The sequence below is a fragment of the Mobula hypostoma genome, chromosome Y (assembly GCF_963921235.1).
Source record: "Mobula hypostoma chromosome Y, sMobHyp1.1, whole genome shotgun sequence".
In the NCBI taxonomy this organism is placed as follows: Eukaryota; Metazoa; Chordata; class Chondrichthyes; order Myliobatiformes; family Myliobatidae; genus Mobula; species Mobula hypostoma.
In genome coordinates this window covers 5,246,345-5,260,813 of record NC_086130.1, presented here as the reverse complement: position 1 = coordinate 5,260,813, position 14,469 = coordinate 5,246,345, and the positions used below count along the sequence as shown (strand labels likewise).

Below are 14,469 nucleotides of genomic sequence, written 5' to 3'. Positions count from 1 at the left end.
TTTATTATTTTGAAGTAGTCTGAAGTCATTACTGTGAATACTTGTATCTTCTCTGCAATGAAACAGAATTGTATTAAAAATTGCTGGGAAGTGATCTTGTCATCAGATACATGAATCATGTCAAACGTATAGTCGTTTGGGCTAATTATTAGATAGGTCAGTTTCCAGCCTCATTTTTCATGTTCATATCATCTGTATTACAATTGACTTCCGATCTGAAATTCTGGAGATAAAAAGATGTTTTAAATTTCTGAATATGATTAACACATTCTATAAAAAATTTAATTTTGGAATATAAAATAATTGAAGAAATCAAATCCATATTCAACTGTCAGCAGTAAATAAGGACCTCAGTGGACTATAACAATGTATGACATTTTCTCAGAACAATAAAAATCTCTATTTACATAGGGTTGCATGTTACTTAACATCTTAACAGTATGCATCATACAATGGAAACAATATACTTATTCAGCCAAGGACTTTGATTGGATCGTTCAAACCCATCAAAGTATATCATTGGATACAAAGCCAATGAAATCATTCCCAGAACATTTTTTTGGTACTCCTGGGTTATCAAGTGAAATTCTATTACATAACTGACTTGTTAATAATGAAGCATTTGAATAGCTCTTCTTGAGAGGAAGAATGGATCAGCCAAAATGAAATGGCAGACCAGACCTGATGAGCCGTATGACCTAATTCTGTTCCTAAGAATTATGATATTATAATTATGTTATTTGTCCATTAAAAAAACAGAATAGTTGTAGCCTATATGAAAACTTACTCATTTTTTCTGCCTAAATTTATTATCTAAAACAGGAGTTTCTCAACCTTTTTTTTGCCATAGTCCAATACCATTGAGCAAAGTGTCCAAGGGCTCCAGGCTGGGAAACCCTGATCTAAATCATTAATGCAGCTAACAAACAACAGACCCAGTATTGTACCCAGCGTCACATTGCTGCTCACAGGCACCAATCTAAGTATAATTACTCCACTACTGCTGTCAAACTACAAACCCTACAAATTCTACATTTATGTATATTTACAAAATACAATTAAGTTGGTCAGTAAGACTATTAAAATTTCTTTGTACTTTTGTCAGTTAAATAAAGGTTCACGTGAATTAACATCTCACAGATTTTTGTTTTTATTGCATTTTGGAAAATATCCCAACTTTTCTGGAAATGGAGTTTGTAGTTTTATATCCCATTAACTAGCTCATTTCATATCCCATGTCATCTAATCTTCCAGATCAGCCTATGATGAAGGACCTTATTTCATTATTCGCCATAATGTATATTAGCTATCTCTATCCTTCTGCATTTGACCTTTTAATCACCTCTTCTTAAAGATTGACAAGGGTGGGATAAGTAGACTTTGATGTACAAAATGCACTTTGATGCAGTTTACAGAACAGACAGGCTGGTAAAGAGGCCTACATTTCCTGAGAAGCACATGCAAGATGCAAGAGGAACTCATCATCATCAACACAAAATACTCTGCAGATGCTGGGGTCAAAGCAACACTAACACACTGGAGGAACTGAGCAGGTCGGGCAGCATCCGTGGAAAAGATCAGTTGACGTTTCGGGCCGGAACCCTTCATCGGTGCTCGACGAAGTGGTCCCCTAATCTGCGTCGGGTTTCACCGATGTAGAGGAGGCCGCACCGGGAGCAGAGGGGTGGAGAGGGAAAGATGTGTTTAGTGGTGGGTCTTGTTGAAGGTGGCGGAAGTTGCGGAGGATAATGTGCTGGATCTGGAGGCTGGTGGGGTGGTAGGTGAGGACAACAGGAATTCTGTCCCTGTTGTGGTGGCGGGAGGATGGTGTGAGGGCCAAAGTGTGGGAAATGGAGGAGATGAAGGTGAGGGCATCATCATTAATCCTGCCCTAAAATGTCAACTGTTTTCATTGCTGCATGACCTGCCGAATTCCTCCAGTATTTTGTATGTGTTACTCCGGATTTCCAGCATCTGCTGAATATCTTGTATTTACAGTATTTCCTATCTTGCTTGAGTATTGTTGTCAAGAAGTTAGCTATATTGGAAATGTATAAAAGTTGAATATTGGAATGGTATAAATCTTTGGCTAGGTTCCAGGCACACATGTACAGTTCTGGTGGGCATCACAGAAATTCTGTAACAATTTTGCAAAGGTGCAGAAGAGGATTCTCCCTGGATTATGAGCTTTAAGGAGAGGTTGGACAAACTTGCATGATTTTCTCAGGAGCGGCAATTAGAGGAGAAGTTTCCAAGATTATAAGAGGGAAGAAATACGAAATACAAGAGTCATACAGAATACAGTATGGAAACAGGTTCTTTGATCTAACACGAGGACTGTGTTGCTCAGTGAACAAGTTTCAATGGCTCACATTAGCTCCAAGTTTCTCCAAGCCTCTCCTAAAAATCTACTTAGAAACATAGAAAACCGGCAGCATAATACAGGCCCTTTGGCCCACAAAGGTGTGCTGAACATGTCCTTACCTTACAAATTACCTAGCGTTACCCATAGCACTCTATTTTTCTGAGTTCCATGTACCTGTCCAGCAGTCTCTTAAAAGACCCTATCGTATCCACCACCACCACTGTCGCTGGCAGCCCATTCCATGCACTCACCATCCTCTGCATAAAAAACTTACCATATAACCATATAACAATTACAGCATGGAAACAGGCCATCTCGAACCTTCTAGTCCAGTTCTGGTCACCTCACTATGGGAAGGATGTGGAAGCACTCGAAAGGCTTCAATGCCTCTCATCATCTTATACACCTCTATCAGGTCACCTCTCATCCTCCGTCGCTCCAAAGAGAAAAGGCCGAGTTCACTCAACGTATTCTCATAAGGCATGCTCCCCAATCCAGGCAACATCCTTGTAAATCTCCTCTGCACACTTTCTATGGTTTCCACATCCTTCCTGAGGCAAACAGAACTGAGCACAGTACTCCAAGTGGTGTCTGACCAGGGTCCTATGTAGCTGCAACATTACCTCTCGGCACCAGAACTCAATCCCACGGTTGATGAAGGCCAATACACCATATACCTTCCTAACCACAGAGTCAACCTGCGCAGCAGCTTTGAGTGTCCAATGGACTCAGATCCCAAGATCCTTCTGATCCTCCACACTGCCAAGAGTCTTACCATTAATACTATATTCTGCCATCATATGTGACCTACCAATATGAACCACTTCACACTAATCTGGGTTGAACTCCATCTGCCACTTCTCAGCCCAGTTTTGCATCCTATCAATGTCCCACTGTAACCTCTGACAGCCCTCCACACTATCCACAACACCCCCAACCTTTGTGTCGTCAGCAAATTTACTAACCCATCCCTCCACTTCCTCATCCAGGTCATTTATAAAAATAACGAAGAGTAAGGGTCCCAGAACAGATCCCTGAGGCACTCCACTGGTGACTGACCTCCATGTAGAATATGACCTGTCTACAAACACTCTTTGCCTTCTGTGGGCAAGCCATTTCTGGATCCACAAAGCAATGTCCCCTTGGATCCAATGCCTCCTTACTTTCTCAATAAGCTTTGCACTGGGTACCTTAATCAAATGCTTTGTTGAAATCCATATACACTACTTCCATTTACTGCTCTACTTTCACCAATTTGTTTAGTCACATCCTCAAAAAATTCAATCAGTCTTGTAAGGCACGATCTGCCCTTGACAAAGCCACGCTGACTATTCCTAATCATATTATGCCTCTCCAAATGTTCATAAGTCCTGCCTCTCAGGATCTTCTCCATCAACTTACCAACCAGTGAAGTAAGACTCACCAGTCCATAAATTCCTGGGCTATCTCTATTCCCTTTCTTGAATAAGGGAACAATATCTGCAACCCGCCAATCCTCCGGAACCTCTCATTGATGATTCAAAGATAATTGTCAGAAGCTCAACAATCTCCTCCCTTGCCTCCCACAGTAGCCTGGAGTACATTTCGTCTGGTCCTGGTGACTTATCCAAATTGATGCTTTCCAAAAGCTCCAGCACATCCTTTCTTAATATCTACATGCTCAAGCTCTTCAGTCTGAAGGATCAGTTCTTGTGCTGTGATGTAGTTTAAATCAAAATCTTGGATAGCGACATGTAAATCAAGTTTATATAGTCTTCTTGATTTATCTTTGGATAAAAACATGGATAGTAGGGGATATGGAGGGTATGGTTGTAGGTCAAGGGGAATAGACAATTTAAATGGTCCAGCACTTGGATTGCAACATGTAAATCAAGTTTATATAGTCTTCTTGAAATATCTTTGTCTATTTTTCCACACATCTGAATTCCACATCATATCCTTGAGTTAGCGCTAAGTTACCCTCTCTTAAGTGTCATAGAGAAAACTCAAACACGTGTGTTTGTGTGTGTGTGTGTGTGTGTGTGTAGATGCTGCACATTCTCCCTGTGACCCTGAGAGTATCGACAGGACATTCCACTTTCCTTCTTCCTACTGATGTGCAGGATAGCGGGTTAACGGACTATTGCATGTCCTTTGCAAGTGTAAGTTCTTGGAGCACAGTGGTATCAGTAGGAATGGAATGTCATTACTGTAGATGGTCAGGATGACCTCAATTGGCAGAAGGACACATTTCTTCTAACATCATAAGACCATAAGACATAGGAGCAGAATTTAGCCATTTGGCCCATCGTCTGCTCTACCATTTCTTCATGGCTGATCCATTTTCCTCTTCATTCTTCCACAGGGTCATAAGACATAGGAACAAAATTATGCAAATTGGCCTATTTAAGACACTAAAGCCAATTTTTTTTTGAAAATGGAAGAAAATAAGGTACTTGCCTTTTTTTTCTTCTTTTTATGGGACTTTCTACTAATAGAGCTTTGGAGTAGGACCTAAAAATATTTTACAAAACAGACAGAAACAGAAGTTTTATCATTAATGCAACCAATTTATTTTTTATGCCTTTCTGACATTTTTAAAATCAAAATAGAATTTCAATATATTTCAACATGAATTCATTATGAAAAAGTTGATTAATATTAGGTGTATTAATTACATAAGAAATAGAATAAAATAATGAAGGTAAAAAACAATAAACTCCTAAACAACCTCACTGTACCTATGTGAGAAAGACTAAGAAGAATTCTTTCACAAAAAGATATACAAGTTGATATTGCTGAGAAATTCTCTCTCAGTTTTAAGGAGAAGAGCTCCTGTTCATGAAATAGAGAATTTAAAAAAAGACTGCAAATTATAATCATATAACCATATAACAATTACAACACAGAAACAGGCCATCTCGGCCCTTCTACACCGTGCCGAACTCTCACTCTAACCTAGTCCCACCGACCTGCCCTCAGCCCATAACCCTCCATTCCTTGCCTGTCCATATATCCATCCAATTTAACTTCAAACAACAACATCAAACCTGCCTCAACCACTTCTGCTGGAAGCTCGTTCCACACAGCTACCACTCTCTGAGTGAAGTTCCCCCTCATGTTACCCCTAAACTTTCGCCCTTTAACTCTCAACTCATGTCCTCTTGTTTGAATCTCTCCCATTCTCAATGGAAAAAGCCTATCCACATCAACTCTATCTATCCCCCTCATAATTTTAAACACCTCTGTCAAGACCCCCCTCAACCTTCTATGGTCCAAAGAATAAAGACCTAACGTTCAATTTTTCTCTATAATCTAGGAGGTGAAACCCAGGCAACATTTTAGTAAATCTCCTCTGTACTCTCTCAACTTAATTGACATCTTTCCTATAATTCACTGTACACAATACTCCAAATTTGGCCTTACCAATGCCTTATACAATTTCAACATTACATCCCAACTCCTATACTCAATGCTCTGATTAATAAAGGCTAGCATACCAAAAGCTTTCTTCACCACCCTATCCACATGAGATTCCACCTTCAGGGAACTATGCACCATTATTCCTAGATCCCTCTGTTCTACAGCATTCTTCAATGCCCTACCATTTACCATATATGTCCTATTTTGATTAGTCCTACTAAAACGTAGCACCTCACATTTTTCAGCATTAAACTCCATCTGCCATCCTTCAGCCCACTCTTCTAATGGCCTAAATCTCTCTGCAAGCTTTGAAAACCTACTTCATTATCAACAATGTCACCTATCTTAGTATCATCTGCATATTTACTAATCCAATTTACCACCCCATCATCCAGATCATTAATATATATGACAAACAACACTGGACCCAGTACAGATCCCTGAGGCACACCGCTACACACTGTCCTCCAATCTGACATACAGTTATCCACCACTACTCTCTGGCGTCTCCCATCCAGCCACTGCTGAATCCATTTAACTACTTCGATATTAATGCCTAACGATTGAACCTTCCTAACTAACCTTCCATGTGGAACCTTGTCAAAGGCCTTACTGAAGTCCATATAGACAACATCCATTGCTTTACCCTCATCAACCTTTTTAGTAACCTCATCAAAAAATTCAATAGGATTTATCAAACTTGCCCTTCCATGCACAAATCCATGTTGGCTGTTCCTAATCAGACCCTGTCTATCCAGATAATTATATATACCATCTCTAAGAATATTTTCCATCAATTTACCCACCACTGACGTCAAACTCACAGGCCGATAATTGTTAGGTTTACTCTTAGAACCCTTTTTAAACAACGGAACCACATGAGAAATACGCCAATCCTCCGGCACCATCCCCGTTTCTAATGACATTTGAAATATTTCTGTCACAGCCCCTGCTATTTCCACACTAACTTCCCTCAAGGTCCTAGGGAATATCTTGTCCGAACCCAGAGACTTATCCACTTTTATATAAAGCCCCAGTACTTCCTCTTCTTTAATTGTCATACTTTCCATAACTTCCCTTCTTGTTTCCTTTACCTTACACTATTCAATATCCTTCTCCTTAGTGAATACCGAAGAAATTGTTCAAAATCTCCCCCATTTCTTTTCGCTCCGCACATAGTCGTCCACTCTGATTCTCTAAGGGACCAATTTTATCTCTTACTATCCTTTTGCTATTAACATAACTGTAGAAACCCTTCGGATTTATTTTCACCTTACTTGTCAAAGCAGCCTCGTATCCTCTTTTAGCTTTTCTAATTTCTTTCTTATGATTCTTTATATTCCTTGAGCAACTCATTAACTCCAAGCTGCCTATATTTATTGAAGATCCCTGTCTTCTTCTGAACCAAGTTTCCAATATCCCTTGAAAACCATGGCTCCCTCAAACTTTCAACATTTCCTTTCAACCTAACAGGCACATAAAGATCCTGCACCCTCAAAATTTCACCTTTAAATGACCTCCATTTCTCTATTACATCCTTCCCATGAAACAGATTATCCCAATCCAATCCTTCTAAATCCTTTCGCATCTCCTCAAAGTTAGCCTTTCTCCAATCAAAAATCTCAACCCTAGGTCCAGTCCTATCCTTCTCCATAATTATACTGAAACTACTGGTATTGTGATCACTGGACCCGAAGTGCTCCCCAACGCATACCTCCGTCACCTGCCCTATCTCATTCCCTAACAGGAGATCCAATATTGCCCCTTCTTTAGTTGGCACCTCTATGTATTGCTGCAAAAAACTATCTTGCACACATTTGACGAACTCCAAACCATCCAGCCCTTTTACAGAATGGGTTGAAGTATACGTTTTAAAGCTAAGAGCATCAAATCTTAGGATGATGACACAGAGATGTAGCAGAATAAGACTAAGTCATTGTGGCCATTTCAGAGACCTGATAGACACTGTCCACGTATTTCAGCATGAGGACATGGTATAGGTTAATAATCTGATTTTCTCGTTAAAGAATTAATCACAACACTTTGTTTAAATGACAACAGATAGTATAAGTTGGAGTGAAATAAACTATGACAGGAATTAGGGAGTGTTAATTGGGAATTCCTTTTTCAAAGAAGACGTTTCTCTTCCTCCACCCTGCAATACTGCCCTCAACTGCATCCCTTCCATTTTATGCACCTCTGCTCTCACCTCATTCTCCCATCAGCCGACTAGGGATAGGTTTCTTCGTCCTAAGATACCACCCCACCAGCCTCTGCATCCAGAACATAATTCTCAGGAACTTCCGCGATCTCCAACAGGATCCCACCATGAAACACATTTTTTCCACCTCCCTCCCCCCCCCCACTTTCTACTTTCTGCAGGGATCGATCCCTATGCTACTTCTTTAATCATTAATCCCTCCCCACTGATTTCCCTCCTGGCACTGTTCCTTGCAAGCAGAACAAGAGCTACACCTGCCCCTACATCTCTTCCCTGACTACCATTCAAGATTCCAAACAGTCCCAGAGGAGACGACACTTCACCTGAATCTGTTGGAGTTGTATACTGTTTCCAGTGCCCCTGCTGTGGCCTCCTGTATATCAGTGAGACCTGATGTAGATTGAGAGATTGCTTCGCTGAGCACCTACGCTCTGTCCACCAGAAGGAAGAAGGATCTCCCAGTGGCGACCCACTTTAATTTCACTTCCCATTCCCATTCCAATATGTCAATCCATGGCCACATTCCAGTTGGAGGAAGAACACATATTACATCTTGAGTAGACTCCAACTTGATGGCATGAACAGTGAACATCAATTTACTGAACTTCTGGTAATTCCTCCCCCCCATTTCCCATCCCACTTTCCGTCTCTCATCGTCTTCCTACTGGCCCATCTCCTCCATCTGGTGCTCCTCCCACCTTTTCTTTCTTCCTTGGCCTTCTGCCTTCTCTTATTAGATTTACCCTCTCCGGCCCTGTATATCTCTCACCCCTCATCCCTCCTCCTCATGGTTTCAACTATTAACTTGCGTTTCTCTCTCCCCCCCCACCCCCCGCACCTTTTAAATCTCAATACTTTTTCCCCCCCATACTGGTGGGACCTGTACAAGAGAGACGGGTTACACCTGAACTACAAGGGGACCAGTATCCTTTCAGGGAGGTTTGTTAGTGCTGTTGGGGAGGCTTTAAACTAGATCTGCAGGGGAATGGGAACCAGAGTGCCAGAGCTGACAGCGTGGCTGGGGTGAAAATAAATGTTGAAAGTTTAAGCAAATCCGCTGATAGAAAGGTTGTGAGTGGTGGTAAAAATCTTCTGAAGTGTACATATTTCAATGCTAGGAGTATTGCGGGGAAGGCGGATGAGTTGAGGGCATGGATTGACACGTGGAATTATGATGTTGTAGCGGAATTATGACGTTATAGCAATTAGTGAAACTTGGCTACAGGAGGGGCAGGACTGGCAGCTTAATATTCCAGGGTTCCGATGTTTCAGTTGTGATCGAGGCAGAGGAATGAAAGGTGGGGGAGTAGCACTGCTTGTTAGGGAAAATATTACAGCAGTGCTCAGGCAGGACAGATTAGAGGGCTTGTCTACTGAGTCCTTATGGGTGGAGCTGAGAAACAGGAAAGGTATGGCCACATTAGTGGGATTGTATTATAGACCACACAATAGTCAGTGAGACTTGGAAGAGCAAATCTGCAGAGAGATAGCAGGCAACTGCAGGAAACATAAAGTTGTGGTGGTAGGGGATTTTAATTTTCCATACATTGATTGGGACTCCCATACTGTTAGGGGTCTAGATGGTTTAGAGTTTGTAAAATGTGTTCAGGGAAGTTTTCTAAATCAATATATAGAGGGACCAACTAGAGGGGATGCAATATTGGATCTCCTGTTAGGAAACGAGTTAGGACAAGTGACGGAAGTCTGTGTAGGGGAGCACTTTGGTTCCAGTGATCATAATGTCATTAGTTTCAATTTGATCATGGACAAGGATAGATCTGGTCCTAGGGTTGAGGTTCTGAACTGGAAGAAGGCCAAATTTGAAGAAATGAGAAAGGATCTAAAAAGCGTGGATTGGGACAGGTTGTTTTCTGGCAATGATGTGATTGGTAGGTGGGAAGCCTTCAAAGGGGAAATATTGAGAGTGCAGAGTTTGTATGTTCCTGTCAGGATTAAAGGCAAATTGAATAAGAATAAGGAACCTTGGTTCTCAAGGGATATTGCAACTCTGATAAAGAAGAAGAGGGAGTTGTATGAAATGTATAGGAAACAGGGAGTAAATCAGGTGCTTGAGGAGTATAAGAAGTGCAAGAAAATACTTAAGAAAGTAATCAGGAGGGCTAAAAGAAGACAATGAGGTTGCCTTGGCAGTCAAAGTGAAGGATAATCCAAAGAGCTTTTACAGGTATATTAAGAGCAAAAGGATTGTAAGGGATAAAATTGGTCCTCTTGAAGATCAGAGTGGTCGGCTATGTGCGGAACCAAAGGAAATGGGGGAGATCTTAAATAGGTTTTTTGAGTCTGTATTTACTAAGGAAACTGGCATGAAGTCTATGGAATTGAGGGAATCAAGCAGTGAGATCATGGAAACTGTACAGATTAAAAAGGAGGAGGTGCTTGCTGTCTTGAGGAAAATTAAAGTGGTTAAATCCCCGGGACCTGACAGAGTGTTCCCTCGGACCTTGAAGGAGACTAGTATTGAAATTGTGGGGGCCCTGGCAGAAATATTTAAAATGTCGCTGTCTACGGGTGAGGTGCCGGAGGATTGGAGAGTGGCTCATGTTGTTCCGTTGTTTAAAAACGGATCGAAAAGTAATACAGGAAATTATAGGCTGGTGAGTTTAACATCGGTAGTGGGTAAGTTATTGGAGGGAGTACTAAGAGACAGAATCTACAAGCATTTGGATAGACAGGGACTTATTAGGGAGAGTCAACATGGCTTTGTGCGTGGTAGGTCATGTTTGACCAATCTATTGGCGTTTTTCGAGGAGGTTACCAGGAAAGTGGATGAAGGGAAGGCAGTGGATGTTGTCTACATGGACTTCAGTAAGGCCTTTGACAAGGTCCCGCATCGGAGGTTAGTTAGGAAAATTCAGTCGCCAGGTATACATGGAGAGGTGGTAAATTGGATTAGACATTGGCTCAATGGAAGAAGCCAAAGAGTGGTGGTAGAGAATTGCTTCTCTGTGTGGAGGCCTGTGACTAGTGGTGTGCCACAGGGATCAGTGCTGGGTCCATTGTTATTTGTCATCTATATCAATGATCTGGATGATAACGTGGTAAATTGGATCAGCAAATTTGCTGATGATACAAAGATTGGAGATATAGTAGACAGTGAGGAAGGTTTTCAGAGCCTGCAGAGAGACTTGGACCAGCTGGAAAAATGGGCTGAAAAATGGCAGATGGAATTTAATACAGACAACTGTGAGGTATTGTACGTTGGAAGGACAAACCAATGTAGAACATACAGGGTTAATGGTAAGGCACTGAGGAGTGCAGTCGAACAGAGGGATCTGGCGTCACAAGTAAATGGGTCGTAAAGAGAGCTTTTGGTACATTGGCCTTTATTAATCAAAGTATTGAGTATAAGAGCTGGAATGTTATGATGAGGTTGTACAAGGCATTGGTGAGGCTGAATCTGGAGTATTGTGTTCAGTTTTGGTCACCAAATTATAGGAAGGATATAAATAAGATTGAAAGAGTCCAGGACTTGAGAAACTCAGTTACAGAGAAAGGGTGAATAAGTTAGGACTTTATTCCCTGGAGCATAGAAGAATGAGGGGAGATTTGATAGAGGTATAAAAAATTATGATGGGTATAGATAGAGTGAATGCAAGCAGGCTTTTTCCACTGAGGCAAGGGGGGGAAAAACCAGAGGACATGGGTTAAGGGTGAGGGGGGAAAGTTTAAAGGGAACATTAGGTGGGGCTTCTTCACACAGAGAGTGGTGGAGTATGGAATGAGCTGCCAGACGAGGTGGTAAATGCAGGTTCTTTTTTAACATTTAAGAATAAATTGGACAGATACATGGATGGGAGGTGTATGGAGGGATATGGTCTGTGTGCAGGTCAGTGGGACTAGGCAGAAAATGGTTCGGCACAGCCAAGAAAGCCTGTTTCTGTGCTGTAGTTTCTATGGTTTACTTTTAAAAAGTATTGGCCTGGAACATCGACCGTATGCTGCTTTCTGCTGAGTTCTTCCAGCTTTTGTGTGTGTTGCTTGGATTTGCAGTATCTGCAGATTTTCTTGTTTGTTAATTGGGAAAAGTTTTTTGAACAAGTCTATATCTAACATGTGGAAGGTGTTTAAAGACTAACTGCCTAAGTGCAAAGTAGATATGTTTCAATAAGAAGGTAGATTTGAAGCAAGAAGACTGCGAGTGGTACAGCTAAGGATTTACACAGCGAAGGCATTTTTACCACTTGGGGTAAAGAGAGGCAAGACTGCGCAGTGAGAGGGTTTAGGTGCTAACGGGACGAGGAAAGGTAAGTTTACCTGTGTTAATTGTGGAAAGGAAGTATGTGTGTGAGGCCAGTTTCTTGTGCTCGGTGTCAGATGTGGGAGGTCCTAGAATCTCCCAGCCTCCCAGCTGGCCATATCAACAACCGGTGTGTCGAGCTGCAGCTCCTAAGGGGAGCTGGGGATGCAGCTCGATGACCTTCGTCTGGTCAGGGACAGTGAGGAGGTGATAGAAAGGAGTGTTAGGCAGGTGGTCACACCAGGGGCACAGGAGACAGACAAGTAGGTCACAGTCAGAAGGGGGAAGGGGAAGTGTCAGGTACTAGAGAGTACCCCTGTGGTTGTATCCCTTGACAATAAGTACTCCTGTTTGAGTACTGTTGTGGGGGATAGCCTACCTGGGGGAAGCGACAGCGGCCGTGCCTGTGGAACAGAGTCTGGCCCTCTGGCTTAGAAGGACAGGGAAAGGAAGAGGATGGCAGTAGTAATTGGGGACTCTATAGTTAGGGGATCAGACAGGTGATTTTGTGGACACAGGAAAGAAACTCGGATGGTGGTTTACCATCCAGGTGCCAGGGTCTGGGATGTTTCTGATCGCATCCAAGATATCCTGCAATGGGAGGGAAAACAGCCAGAGGTCGTGGTACATATAGGTACCAATGACAAAGGTAGGAAAAGGGAAGAGGTCCTGAAAAAAAGACTACAGGGAGTTAGGAAGGAAGTTCAGAAGCAGGACCGCAGAGGAGAGGGAGTCATCTCGGGATTACTGCCTGTGCCACGTGACAGTGAGCATAGGAATAGAGTGAGGTGGAGGATAAATGTGTGGCTGAGGGATTGGAGCTGGGGCCAGGGATTCAGATTTCTGGATCATCGAGATCTTTTTTGGGGCAGGTGTGACCTGTACAAAAAGGACTGGTTGCACTTGAATCCCAGGGGGACCAAAATCCAGGCGGGGAGGTTTGCTAAGGTTATTGGGAAGAGTTTAAACTAGAATTTTTGGAGGGTGGGAACCGAACTGAAGAGACTGGGGAAGAGGCGGTTGGCTCACAAACAGAGAAAGCTTGGGGACAGTGCGAGAGGGAGGATAGGCAGGTGATAGAGAAGGGACGCACTCAGACCGATGATTTGAGATGTGTCTATTTTAACGCAAGGAGTATTGTGAACAAAGCAGATGAGCTCAGAGAGTGGATCAGTACTTGGAGCTATCATGTGGTAGCCATGACAGAGACTTGGATGGCTCAGGGACAGGAATGTGTTTATATGTTTCAGAAAGGACAGTGAAGGAGGCAAAAGAGCACTGTTGATCAGAGATAATGTCACGGCTGTAAAAAGGTGGACGCCATGGAGGGATTGTCTACGAAGTCTCTGCGGGTGGAGTTTAAGAACAAGAAGGGGTCAATAATTTTACTGGGTGTTTTTTATAGGCCTCCATATAGTAACAGGGATATCGAGGAGCAGATAGGGAAACAGATCCTGGAAAAGTGTAATAATAACACTTGCTGTGGTGGGAGATTTTAATTTCTCAAATAACGACTGGCATCTTTCTACAACAAGGGGTTTAGATGGGGTGGAGTTTGTTAGGTGTGTTCAAAAGGTTTCTTGACACAATAAGTAGATAAGCCTACAAGAGCAGAGACTGTACTTGATTTGGTATTGGGAAATGAACCTGGTCGGCTGTCAGATCTCTCAGTGGGAGGCATGTTCTCAGTGAAAGGTACAGAAGAAATGTGGCAAATATTCGGGGATATTTGTGTGGAATTCTGCATAGGTATGTTCCAATGAGACAGGGAAGTTACAGTTGGGTACAGGGACCGTGGTGTACAAAGGCTGTAGTAAATCTAGTGAAGAAGGAAAGGAAAGCTTGCAAAAGGTTCAGAGAGCTGGGTAATGTTAAAGATCTAGAAGATTATAAGGCTAACAGGAAGGAGTTTAAGAATTAAATTAGGTGAGCCAGAGGGGCCATGAGAAGGTCTTGGCAAGCACGATTAAGGAAAACCCCAAGGCATTCTACAAGTATGTGAAGAGCAAGAGGATAAGATGTGAAAGAATAGAACCTATCAAGTGTGACAGTGGAAAAGTGTGTATGGAACCAGAGGAAATAGCAGAGGTACTTAATGAATACTTTACTTCAGTATTCATTACAGAAAAGGATCCTGGTGATTGTAGTGATGACTTACAGTAGACTGAAAAGCTTGAGAACGTCCTCATGGCTTGGCTTTGAGAACGAAGATTTAGGAAGGGG

General features: G+C 42.2%; 1 protein-coding gene across 1 annotated transcript in view; it reads right to left on the bottom strand.

Moving 5' to 3' along the window:
- Positions 1-157: 157 nt before the first annotated feature.
- LOC134341064 (proliferation-associated protein 2G4-like) overlaps positions 158-14,469 on the bottom strand; it is a 113,699-nt gene continuing 99,387 nt past the window's right edge. Inside the window, exons 12-13 of the mRNA XM_063038814.1 lie at positions 4,805-4,858; positions 158-223 (exon numbers count right to left, since the gene is read on the bottom strand). Coding sequence (XP_062894884.1) covers positions 158-223; positions 4,805-4,858 — 120 coding nt within the window. The remainder of the gene's footprint in view (positions 224-4,804; positions 4,859-14,469) is intronic.